Below are 13,287 nucleotides of genomic sequence, written 5' to 3'. Positions count from 1 at the left end.
CCCATTAAATTATTCTGGGAAGTTTTTTCTCATTTCGGTACAAATGCAGATTATTCCCTAGGTCATTCGGAAACGCTTCACCTGACATAAGTCTTTTCTATAAAGATCCTCAAATTCAGCATATTCCCACGCTTATGGAACTTTCATGGAACTTTTTTGTTTGTGTGGTTTCAAATAAATGTATGGTGGGATTCAGCTCACCTAATTTTAACCATATGAAGGGTAAATGCATAATATGAACACTCTTTCTCTGGTCCATGATGCCTCTGAAGGGTGAGTTCATCCCCTCCTAATGTAGTTGTTTAGAAAAAGTTAAATGCATTGCTTCTGGAGGTTCACCCTTCTCTCCTCTGCACACTGGGCCCAGTTTAGATTAGATGCTGAACATAAAAGGGCTGAAATTAGAAGCAATATATCCCGTCTTTGGGATGAACATTCCGATCGTGACTCTCTGTATGAGCTTCCACAAACTGCTACACCATGGACCCTCAGTGGCAGGGCAGGGTCACAGCCTAACTCTGCAGACCAGACCAGGGACCATCTGCTGCAGCAAATGCCCTGACGTTGTGGACGTTTGTCAAGAAGAGGAGTAGAAGTGGCCTGATTCCACAATCCATTTCACAAACGTCACCAACCTGTTCCTAGAGACTTGGTCTGCAATCACACTCACGCTGGATGGAAACCAGTAGAAATGATCCTGCTGAATATTTTGTAACTATGCTGTTCAACTCAGTTTTAAGACTGTCTGCTACGAGAATTTTTCCCTGGCACAACCAGAATATAATTAATGAATGACAAAATTCAACAGGGACAAAATGGAGCCAATTTGTGACATTAGGGCTATGAAAATATTTGAATTTGAAGTGCTGAGAAACAATCAGATGATGCACAACATGGCAAAAAAAATTCGAGGCTGGCCTATCCCAAATCCGCACAGTAGGCACAAAACTCCGGAAGAAGACCGATTTCATTCTAGAAAGATAGCAAAAGAACTAAGGCAAAGCAACAGTCTATCAAGGCTTTACTGATCATTTAACAGATCATCTACAGCCTCCAAAGCACCATTCAAACTCAACATACGGAGCTGTCTTTGTCCTGCAGAACTTGATCTGCAAGAAGGTGAAGGATGAAGGACAACACCGAGTAGTGAAATGTCCATACTTGCAAAGCAGAGTCAGAGTCAGAAGTAAAACTAAGTGCCCTTTCTGTGGGGGTTGTAAAATCCCAACTTTAACATCAACTTTGTCTTTGCCCTTGGTCATATCATTTAAGCACTGCATCTTCAATTCGAAGTTTGCAAAACTCAGCTAACAGGAATCCGTTCCAAGGGAGAACCCTAGATTGCCCTTTGGGGACCAGAATGCAACCAAAACTCTCCAGAAAATTGTTTTATTTTCTGTTCGGGTTTCTAACTGCTCTGGTTCTGTCTGTGTAAATTCTCTGACTCAGCTGCTGTTGACATGTCCTTGTTTAATATTATCTGTGAATTTCATTCCTGTGCAATTCAATTCCACTTCCCGATAATTAATAGAGATGTTAGATGAGACCAGGCCTAACACAAATTCTCCAGATACCCTGCAAGATACCTTCCATAAACTTGTTACATTATCATTTATCATGATTCTTCTTCGTTTACAATCTTTCAGCCAGTTTCCAACCCACATGACTGATTTCCCATCCAAGCCAATTTGAATTAATTTTTCTATTAGGATTTCCCCATAATCCTGCACAGGCCGGGGAATGGGCTAGACTGACCTTATAAACTTTTTACATCTTTGACCTCTTGATGTTACACGGAAGAGGCATGAGATTGCTCATAAAACTCCAACAGCTCTGTGAATTTCTCCAGCGGCACCACAGCACTCCTTTATGATGGGAAAATCAATGTAAGGGAGAGAAGGATCTGAGTTGCAGCAGAATATGAATTCTTGAATACATGGTTCTGCACCAAAATCACCATCCCACAGCCCAAACTGCTCCTTCAGAAAACAGCATCTGAAATGTTGTCCTTTCTGTCCACTGTATCCTCATCGAAGAGGCTGTAGTTCAGCTCAGAGACCCAGTTCAAATGGTTTAGGGGTGCACTTGAATTTCTTTGAGTTTCATTCTGGGCTATTCTCTATCCTGGTTACCTTTTATTAAGCTGCTCCAAAGTAAGTGGAAAAATGTCCTGTTCTGCTTTATTTTTCCTTGTCATTTTTGCTACTTCTAAGAGTAATTGGGTTTTCCACAAGAAAAGTATCAGACTCATTCCTAAAGGAGCTTTGTTCAGATCTGTTAAGTAGTGACAAATGACCTGTTTTAATCTTCCTTTTGAGGTAAATATTCTCATGAAAAGACCACTGAACATATGCAATGACAGTATTTGGCATTTATGTAACACAAATTTCCCTTCAAGGATGTCCTCTTCTTTCTCCCACCTCCAAAATCTTACACTAGATGCAAGAAGCTGGTAAACATTGTAAGCATACTAGCTTTATTCTTTTAGGAGAACAAAATACTTTTTCTTTAAAAATAATTTCTTCTCAAAAACAAAACATCAAATGCTTTATGAAAGCAGGGGAGCTTTTAAGCTTGTCAAGCTTGTGAAATTTATTTTGGGCTATATACCTAAAGCCTAATACTTGTGCTAATCTTGAAGCCTGGGGAAAAAAAGAATTGGAGAGACATTTGTAAATATTCAGAAATGTTCATGTTTCTTTGCTGGTGTCCCAACTTTCTATGCAATTTATAATGATAAATCTGTTGTGCATCAACTGGGTGGTCAGTGTTTTTTATGTGCAGATGGAAAAATCCCTTCTGGACAGGAACATTAATGTTAGTTAAGAAAGAAACACCGCTGGTAGAGCATTTATTACCACACCTTCCAGCCAATCCTGAAGAGAAGCAGGTTTGTCATCTGGATCCAAAAGTTTATGTGGTGTAATATCTTTTGGAAGATGTTTTGTACTTATCTGTATATAAATCTTCACTCAGTTGGACAGGAGTTAAGAACATGAGCAAACTGAAGTGTGGATTTTAAGGAGAAAAATGCACATGAATATTTCCACGTTGCATCTGCTCAGCACTGAATTTGTTAATGTATTTTGTTAATGAATCAAAATCTACTCTAAGAAACCATCCTGGAAAATGGTTAGGAAAAGGGTGATTTATGGTTAAGTCACAGGTCCCATCAAACAAGAGATTGCATTGCATAATGAAGTACTGCTAACAGCATCTTTCTTCTTAATGAACTGCAAACTGTTTTACAAACTAAACCTGCTCGGAAAACTGGAAGTGAGGATCAGTTGGCCCATCAATACAGTGCCTTGGTCTCCAGAGAAAAATGGCATTAACAAGAGCCAGAGCACCCTCTTAGGGGATACACTCGTGTCCACGGGGAGTGGGCTGTGTCCTCAGCCATGCAGGGATCCTGCCAGGCAGCGCTGGTGGGGTCACTTCGTTTCTCTGCGATTTTCAAACCAGAGCGACTTCTCCTTCCCCAAAGTCTGAACATGGGAAAATATTTCCTTTTAAAGTACCATATTTTTTTTTCTCCTTTATTTTCTAATCTAAAGTATAATGTGAGAGCAAAATATTTTGGAAAGAATTTTGAAAGAATACTTTGAAAGAACCATTTCAACACAAAAAAATGGAAGTGTTTTGTTGGGAGCATGTCAAAATGAAACTATGGGAATGTGCCCTTCTCTTCTTTACCTCCAAGACATAATTAAGGGCAAGGTAGACATTGTTTCACAGATGCTTTTGATTTCAAGACTACTGTAACTTCTGATAGAAAAAAAATCAGCTGAAATTTTATGGGCAGGCCCTATATGCAGCACAGGTAACGTGTGATTTAGCACAAGGAATGCATGATTTAGCACAGGTAAAACATGATTTAGGACAGAAGCAGCAAAATGCTCCATGACCACTTCTGAATCGTAGCACCCTTTACGAAGCTGTTGACACATGTGCAAAACCACACCATGTGAGTGGTAAGAATAACACCTCCCCGTCAGACTGACAACACTTGTGTAACCCTGGTGGAAACAGTTATGCAAGGTGTAAGAAAAGCAAGACCCTGTCTTACACAAGGGCAACTTTTCTGTCTTGCTTAGGTACCTAACTGGGGCACAAGATTTGGGTGCCCACTGAACCGGTCCTATAGGTGATGTTTATGTTCCCTATATATTGCAAAAGGATACACATTAGGTGTTTGGGCTTCCCTGTGGAGGTATTCAATGGAATTTCCAGGGTTTCCCACCGACTGCACAAGAAAACTAATTATGGCAGACTGGCCCATTAGGAGCTTGACCTTTAATCTCGATTTGCATACTCTAGGTAGGTGGGCTGCATTAAACTTAAAGTCTTTGCAATGTGCATTACCTTCAACAGCAAGGGACAGGCAGGCAGGACTGCCCTTTGCCTTCTCAGATGCCCTCAGAGCAGACAAGCGGGCTTTAGGGCTTGTGCAATTGCAAATTTTCAAAGAATAATTATTCTGGGAGACGCCGAAACATTTGCCATCATATGTACTCAGGAAACATTATACACCTGTGGTGCTGACTGACTTTTTCCATCTTAGTTATAGCCCATTATCAGACCAAAACCTTTCTGCAATATTAGCCAGGTAGTGACATGCTGGTCTCACAACCTGCGATCCCCCCAGCAGCTCCCTGGCCGTGGTACCAGTTTGCTAGTGAAAGGGGACTGGAGGAGGGTATGTTTGGTGCCAAAACACAAAACCAGGGAGAAAAGCTGATCCGGCCGACTCAGAGCTGTGGGAGGGCTGTCCGACATCTCACAGAGCTGCTGCTGGGCATGCAGAACTGGCATCGTGCAGGAATTACCCACCAACGTGTGAGCGGGGTTAAGGAGAAAAAAAAGCTTCAGCAAAATTTTAGTGCCATACCAGAGCTGCCCACCAGCAAATTGTTTCCAGTTTGCCCTTGAGCTGGTTCCACGGTAATTCTTTTCAGCTGGAAATCGTCCCACTGCCACCAGATCACACTTGCTAGCGTCATCAAAGATCTCCAAGCACTTCACCCAAAGCTCCTGCTCCTAAATGGCCTGACCAGCGTAAAAGTGAGGGTAATTCACACCCAGTGAATCCAGGGCTAGGACAATGACATGTGCCACTGCATGTGATCATCTCTGCAATGCTCAGGAGCTCTGTCACTGATCTCCCTCTTTGTAGGATGCTTCACAGCCCCACTACCAAGAAGTTCCATTGCTATCTATTCTCCACATCAGCATCTTGCGCCTTGGTAGGTAGGAAAACAGAGAACAGGACTAATATAGTAAGCAACAGAGGTACAAAAGACTACAGCTTGCCCTTTCTGCCTCCCGTTGTCTTCCCCTCTCTTTTCCATCACACAGAGAACCTGCTTTCCTATGTTGTTGAAGACTTCGTTTCATCTATATTTAAAGCTGCTTTTCAGCTCAAGTCCCAGCCATGCACAGCATGTCTCACTGTTTGCACTAGAAGCGTGCAATGGATGTGGGGTCTGCATAAATTAAAATTTTTCTGTAGAAATGCAAGATCTTTATTTTAATAAATCAATTCACTCCTCTTGGAAAAACAGTCAGCAGGTTTTTTCACCATGATTTCTGTAATAACAACTGTGCAGAGCTCTGCATAGGGGTCTTTTATCTCTTAATGGCTGGAAAGGTTTTGTTCTTAGATTATTATTTTCAAAATGTCTAGCACAACCTTATCTACATCATTGTTTACTGACTAAGACAGACCTGTATGTAATATACATACCTACATATACATAAAGGTCATTAAATAATTTAAGAATTTTTCTCAACAGATTTATTAATCTAATTTTCACCTTGCAAAGTTCCTCCCACTTCTCCCACAGAACATATATTTAATAAGTTAATGTTAGTTTAAGGACCTCCTCTCCTCTCCTCTCCTCTCCTCTCCTCTCCTCAAAAGCATCTTTCTCTGGCTGGGAAGATCCCACATCTTCTTTACTAAGGCTTGTCAATTGTATTCTCTCACCTTGCTAGCATGGCAGTATCTGAATTTGTTTTAATTCTTATTACAGATAGCAAGAATACCCATCTGCTGTAAATCCAGAGGGAGAAGTTCAGACCCCTCCAACAGCTCACACAGTCCCTACAGTAAGGGGCTCCAAAGACATTTTGGAAAGGCATAGGGATGGCTGAGATTAGAAGATGTTATGTCAGCATAGAAACACTGCCAAGCATTAACTGAATATTTAGTAAAGGAAATAATAACCTTTTTTTCCTGTCCACAGCAGAGTAGCTATTGTAGGAAGATGGCAAAGTGCTACTGGACTTTCTACCTTTGGCAAGTGGTTGACATCTATCCCAGATCCGCAGCCATGAGCAGTCGTTACTGACTGAAGGTGCTTGCAATTGCACCTTCCTTTTCTCTCTACCCAGACAACCTTCCAATTGCTTCTTTATTATTATTCACATCATGGCAAGGTCTCCAGAAGGCCTGGCACTGCATAAAAGGCCATGTGCCCCAGCACGTGCTGACAGAACTAAAAAGTGGACTAGCTGGGAGGGAAAGGCAAGAAGCAGCTGGACAAGGTCGTCTGAGAGGTCAACAGAGAATATTTTCTTTGCTGTCTTCCACATGGTCACTGCTCTCAGCTGCTAGCTGGGAATGAGTGAGCCCCACACCCAAGGAACCTGCTGTCTACAGCCCTGGTGGGGTGAAGGTGGAATTTACCCCAGGGACTGGTACGGAAAGTTAAGTTCATAACTGAAGAATGGCAATGCAAAAAGAGAACCCTAAACCCCATCCTTACTTTGATAGGTTTCTGCTGTCTTTCTGCTGTTTGTTTATGTTGGGATAGCTTGTCCTCGTACAGGGTAACCTGGTTTCGTGTCCCTGGTGCAGTCAGGGCTCAGTTTGTCCTGCTTTTTAGGCAAGCGGGTTGTCTTAACACTTGGTCTATCAGAGCTAAGAAGGAGACCTTTCCTAATGCACTAAGTGGAGGAAGGAGTGGAGAATTTTCCTAAAACATGCAAGGAAACACTTCATTTCTTGCCCACACGGAGCAGGCAGGCTGTCTGATCATGTCCTCAGGAGCTGATAGCTGCAGGGACATCTCCCAGCAAGAGCACAGCTGACACGGCACAGACACCAGCTCCACCGGTCCCTCCAGGCGAGGAGGGTGAGGAGCCCTTCCTAGTCCTGCCGGACAGTACGGAAACACAGCTGGAAAAGCAAGGGGCTCTTTTTTTTTTTTTTTCCTCCAAATAAGTTTCCTAACCTGTGAGCCAGAAGAGGCAACTTGCCTTCAGACATTTTCCACTTGCTTTCATGCTACTGAGTAGCTACTCTGAGCTCAGCCTGCCCAATCCTGTCTTGATCCAAGAAGCTGAGATGAAAACTATCTGCAGCCTCCAGCCTTCCTCTCCTGATCTTCTCCCTGTTCATGTTTCGTTACTTTGCTTTGACTTAGCAGCTTTTCCCAGCCACAGAGCACTTCACAGGATCCTGAGCCGTAGGCTTGGATTGGGACGGGTGGTATCACAAATGGGTACAGAACCACACTGCCTCCAAGGAAGCATATGGTCCTAGGAGTCAGAGTAAACTTATACTTGGACCAACTTTATTGGAGGAATAATCAGTTTGTGGATATTATCGATACACATAAGCCTACTCCGATGTAAGTGGGCTCTGGTTTTATATCCTCTCTGTCCCATGGAGGTGGCCGGTGCCTAGGGGTCATCTAAGGAGGGGTTAATCTTAGAGCAGTGGGAAAGACTCCATGAACATAAATGGAGCAAGAGTCATTTAAAAGTCCAGCTGTTAGTGTAAGAAAAATTGAGAATCTGGGCAGCTGCAAATCTGCAGTTACAGGTTTCAAGATGCTACGTGAATGCAAGTAACTTTTCTACTTACACAATAAAGCATTCAATATCCAGTTGATGTGTTTATCACAAATGTGGTAATGGAGATGTCTGCTTTATTGGCTGCTGTTTAGCCTAGTGTTCATAAATGGCTGATACTTAATTAATTGGAGGTGGTATTACAAAACCCAATCTGCTTACAAAGGCTGCTTTTAACCAGCAGTTGTCATATTCATTCTGATCTCAGAGAGAGATAAGTTCTAAGTTATTATCTTTTCTCAGACAAACTAGCAAATAAACATGAAAAGAAACAGTAAAGATGAAATACCTGAAAAAATGCTTTCATGCCTTTTTTTTTCCTCTGGGTAAGGACTGTGTTCAGAAATAATTTTCATTCTTTGTAGTGATTTTTGTTTTTTCTTTTTTCCTGATAAGGACAGCAAATTTGCTAGGATTATTGGCAAATCAGGGTCAAAACACAATCTCCTTCCTCATATCTGGTAGTATACAAGAAGTAATCCCCAGGTAATCAATAATTCTGTCTATACCAATAAATATAATGTGCCTCAGACCATACTCTGGCCCTGGGGGCAGGGGTACAACATATCCAAGCAGATACACATGGTTATCCCCAGAACGGAGTAAATACATTAACAAGGAACGGACCCTTTCCCATGTTACCTCCGAAGTCATGTCCAAGCACTGTCCTGGAAGTCTTAACTGACAAAAATTATGCCGGGATTTGTCAAAACTTGTGATTTAACAATTTAATGACTGATGGTCAGTGCTCAGTGTAGACTTGTCCAGTCCATGTGGCTAGGGCACAATCCAGACCCCAAGCACAGGAACGTTGTTGTTTCGTCCCGGGCTGGGGAAAGCATGAGAAATCTTGCTCCAGGACGTATCTGACAAGTCTTCATCAAGACTTTATACATGCAGCTTTGTTTTCCTGCTCCGCCACGGTCTATCTGCATGACCTTGGGCAAGTCACTCTTCTGGCTGGGCTGCAGACTGCAGCGTAGCGTAGCAATAACGGTGAACAGGCTAGACAGTGTCCCCAAGCAATGGGAGCAGGCGTTTTCCTACAGCCTGATTCACCTGGCCTTTCAGAAGAGTAAACTAGCCTACAATGAGCCCTGTGTTGCCGGAGTGGATTTTAATCCCATCTCAGGCATTTGAAACCACACTGCAGTCTGCACTCTGGATGTAAGTGCCATGTCTCTGCTCTTTATCTGGCGAGTGGAGAGACCAAGACTTCCCAGCTTAGAGGGGCAGTGAAGATAGATGTATTCAAGCCTATAAGCTCTTCCAACACTACAGCAAGTAACGATTAAACAATCATTACCCTTCACAGCCAGATTTTCTTAGGAAAAGCCAAGCAGTTTCATTAGATTTTGCAGCCCAGTAGCAGCTGTTTCAAAACCGGAGCAGTTTGCTGAAACCTGCTCGTACGGCTCCCACAAAGCTCCCGTGAAAGACCTGGCAAGAGCTCACCCACAGCCAGCCTTCAGCCAGCCTCACCTGAGAGAATCAGACCAATTTGGCCTCCAGCAGGAGACAAGAAGAGGGACAAAGTGAGTGGTGCTCACAAGGCTTGAGGGAAAAAAACTACAAGATGATTTTGCAGCTCCCAGATGGAGCAGGAGAGGGGTTGGAACAGCTCAACGTTGTCATTGTGGTTTCCAAACCAGTACAGGCTGACACTTGACCCATGTCAGCTGCACACTAGACACATCTGGGACACCTTCACAGTTTGTAAACCTACTGTATTGTTCTTAGAAGAATTTTATTCAATCTGTGGCCATTACTCAAAGAACAAGACAGAGCAAAATCTACCAGTATTAACCAAGCAGCATGTCCTTTGAGAAACTGAGGCAACCTAGAAGATCCTGGCGGGTCCTTATGGTGCAGGGAAGTTTAGCTGAGAAAGGTCCCAAGGACATGGACTGGTGAGTGTGGTGAACACTGGTCCATACTGAATAAGGCAGGCAGATTTGGCCCTCTCGTTTACATTCCCATGAGGTCTAGTCACAACCACTCCTTCATGTCACGACTCAAGTAAAAAGAAATCAAAAACCTCATAGCTACAGCCATAGGGGTTGTTTCCCATTGCTGAACATCCAGAGGCTGATCTCCCCTAGTGGGTGCAGCATCTGAGATGTTTCTGGTTAAACACATCTAGAGATCCCAAAACAAGCAGCACAGTCCTGTGTTTCTACAGCCTTTGCTCAGAGGTGCAGAGAGAAGGAGGTCAGTAAATAGCCTCAGAGCCTGGACTAAACCAAGATTTTGGCCGTGGCTTGAAGGAGAGCAAGAGACATTTGCCCACAGCTTCCTAACCCTTGGTAGACGGGACAACAGAGATGACAGAGATGACCTAGTGAATTAATCTATACAAAGTAGTAATTTATTCCCAGAAGAGACAGGAGGAGGTGAGTCTCTGAGGATACACCACAGCTGAAGGGCAGTCCGGGTTCGGGGCTGACCACGGTCCCACAACAGAGTCCTTATCATACCAGAAAAAGAAAAATTGTGGCAAAGTGTGTTTCTCTGTCTTAGTAACACCAGGGACTCTGCCTGTCTGCAGAAATGGGTTGTAATTGTTAGCTTTTCTCGAAGGTGCAGTCACAGATTTTGGTGGCTTTACCTCCCTTCACGGAGAAGTGGGTAGAAGGCTGCCTGCTCTGTCCAACTTTAAACCTAGATGCTTAAGGGCATTTATTCCTTCATCTAGAAGATGATACACAACAGCTACTTGGGGGACTGGAGGTGCCGGGCTGGTATTTGGCAGTGCTCAGAGTCAGACATCAACGCTTTGGGAAAACCTTTCTCTGTGTGAATTATCTACTGATCACTTTTATTCCAATAAATCACGAATCCAGACCACATTATTTTTTCCTTTGCTTTTATCTTTAAAAAAAGGAGGAGATGTAGGCACTGTCCTAGTAAAAAACTACATTGTAAGTGACCCCATCCTAGTTTTGCCAAGCTCAGTTAGGGTTTCTCTACACAAGAAAATTAATCTGGATTGTGGGAGTAGAATGACTATTTCTGTATAAAGCTGGTTTATAATGATGTTAGTCTAGATTATCAGTGTTCTCCACAGAACTAACTTAATCTTGACTTTAAAAATAAACCAAATGGAAGGAAAGCACTTTAATTCTGCAATAGCAGGATTGTCTTCCCAGCAAACTGAAAGATAAAATTTGTTCAGGGATATTTAGTCCAGAACAATTTGTGTTTCTGAGCACTCCTTGCACTCAGGACTTTCCAGCAGCAGCAAGGACACCTTTTTGTTTCCACACTCTCAACTCAAAACAGCCACAACTCTGCACAAAGCAATTACTGTGACATCCAGAGCAACGGGACCAAATCCCAGCTGTCCCACCCGGCCCTTTTACTGAAGCAAAAAGACCAATAAAATCAATCTATGTCTCTGCTTCAGTTTTTGGGGCAGGGACTAGCTTTACTTTTTTCCTGGTAAATGAACAGTAAGAAACAAATGATAACTTCAGGATCTGGCCGGTGCTCATAAGAGCACTACCGCCCTCATCCCTGAGGAGCTCTTTGAAAAAAGGGGGACAGGTAACCCCAAGAGCCTCTCTGGTTTACAAGAAGGACCGTATCCTCTTCCCTATGACCTGAGCCATGAGTAACTAGTGTGCTAGGGAGTTTGTTACACTCTGTTAGATAAATCCTGCCTCTGGAGCAATGTCTGGGGGAGCATGCAGATACACAGTAATTCACAGAAACTTCTTTCGGCAGCCACCTGCAAACTTTGCACCTTATTTGCTCACGGCAGGTTAGTCCTGGTGAACTGGATTGCTCCAGATGAAAGGGAAAGCAGGTGGGTGCTTGTGTGCCAGGGAAATATTCCTGAGATCATTTGTGCCGAACTGTTTATTCTTTTAATTGGAAGGACTGAAACTTCTTTCACCTTTTACCTTGTTTTGCCTTTGCTGGAAGCCTCTAGCTGATGGGATCCGTCCCAAAACTCCAGCCCATCCATCAGCGGCAGAGTTAATTATTTTCACACCGAGAGAAAAAAAATTCCACCTCCCATCCCCTTCTTTGCATGCAGGTAAAGAAAAAGAAGGCAGGACACCTGAAATCGCTTCTGGCCCAAACCTCCTGCTGCTCCTACGGCACTCGCAGGGGCAGGGAGATAGAGGAGCTCACTGTGCATTTGAGGAAAGCCTTTTCTGGCCATATTAAAGATAAATTATCCCACCATGGCAGTGGGGGGGGGGAAGGTGATAGTGACCCCCCACACACACTCTCACACACCCCCCCCCGACCTCCTGCCCCTTTTCCCCGAAGTATTAACCCTTCAAGGCAATGCAAGGTCTCCTGGTCCCGAGGCTGTTCTCCAGTCCCTGCTTCTCCTGGTTAGCGTACGGTCCCCCCACCCTCCCTCCTCGTACAGAACAATAGCAAGGCACCGGTTTCAGCTGCTTCGCGAGGAAAGCCCAGCTCACACACATTTAGATAGAGAGAGATAGATATGATTATATTTCTCTTTGCTGCTTAGGACAAGAAATGAAGTGCTGCCTCTTTAATTGGCAAAAGCATGCAGTAAGAGCATACCTTTAATTTAGTGTTGGGATAGCTCACTTGCACCCTGGCTGTTGTCTTATTGGAGAGGGCAGCCTGCCTCAGATCCTCTAGCACTGAAATAATATCATCCAGCACGCATTTCTTATCCTGATTTCTCAACACACACAGATGGGAAAAAGTATAATTATAGCCTTTGTAGTTCACCTTCATTTCCAGCACGGCTCGGTGGATCTGCAGGATCACATCAGCCTGATGCAAAATATTGCCTCCGGGTTTGGAGAGGAGAATCACCCTGCCATACCTCCCCGGGGTGTGCAAGTCCGAATACAGCTGGCTTTTGGATTGATCGAGGGAGAAAAGGCTGCTGGCTAAGCTCCTCTCGATCTTGGCCAGGCTGTGGCTGGGGGCTACCAGGCTCTCCAGGTCAGTGTCAGGCTGGAAGCGGTTGAGCAGGCTGAAGCCGAAGATGATGGTCAGGACTGCGGGCACAGTGAGGAAAAACACCGGATGCCTGCTCACGAATAAGCCCAGCTTGTAGAAAAACGACTGGAGCCCTCTGTGTATCACCTGCCGCAGCATCCTCCACCAGATCCAGCCTGCAGATGCTCCTGGCCGTCTTAGAAAGCACATGTGACATGTGTAGCTCCTTACCCCTTCCTGTCAGTTCCCCTTTCTCGCTCCCTCTCTCTCTACTACTCCTTTAAAAGACTGCAGCAAGTTGCAGCAAGACAGCCAAATATTGATCAATGGGGGGTGTGTGTGTGTGCGCGCGTGTGTGTGTGTCGCGGGTGGAAGGGACCGGGCAGAGGAGGGAGGGAGGGGGGGTCCTTGCCTTTTTTTTTTTCCCTCTTTTTTTTCTCTTTTTTTCTCTTTTTTTTCTCTTTTTTTTCCTCTTTTTTTTTCCCCTCT

The 13,287-nt window shown here is 44.0% G+C and overlaps 1 protein-coding gene across 2 annotated transcripts in view; it reads right to left on the bottom strand.

Annotated features, from left to right (window-relative positions):
• Positions 1–13,175, bottom strand: part of PTCHD4 (patched domain containing 4) — an 87,695-nt gene extending 74,520 nt beyond the window's left edge. The window contains exon 1 of one of the 2 annotated variants that reach the window (XM_010584278.1): positions 12,583–13,175. In XM_010584278.1, the coding sequence (XP_010582580.1) occupies positions 12,583–13,008 (426 nt within the window). In that variant the 5' untranslated portion in view covers positions 13,009–13,175. Of the gene's footprint in view, positions 1–12,408 lie in introns of both variants that reach the window. The other variant, XM_010584277.1, reaches the window with a different exon arrangement.
• Positions 13,176–13,287: the final 112 nt, after the last annotated feature.

This window comes from Haliaeetus leucocephalus, unplaced genomic scaffold, assembly GCF_000737465.1.
Source record: "Haliaeetus leucocephalus isolate CR32 unplaced genomic scaffold, Haliaeetus_leucocephalus-4.0 Scaffold964, whole genome shotgun sequence".
NCBI lineage: Eukaryota > Metazoa > Chordata > Aves > Accipitriformes > Accipitridae > Haliaeetus > Haliaeetus leucocephalus.
Note: the sequence above shows the minus strand (reverse complement) of the source record. Positions and strands in the feature narration are given on the sequence as shown.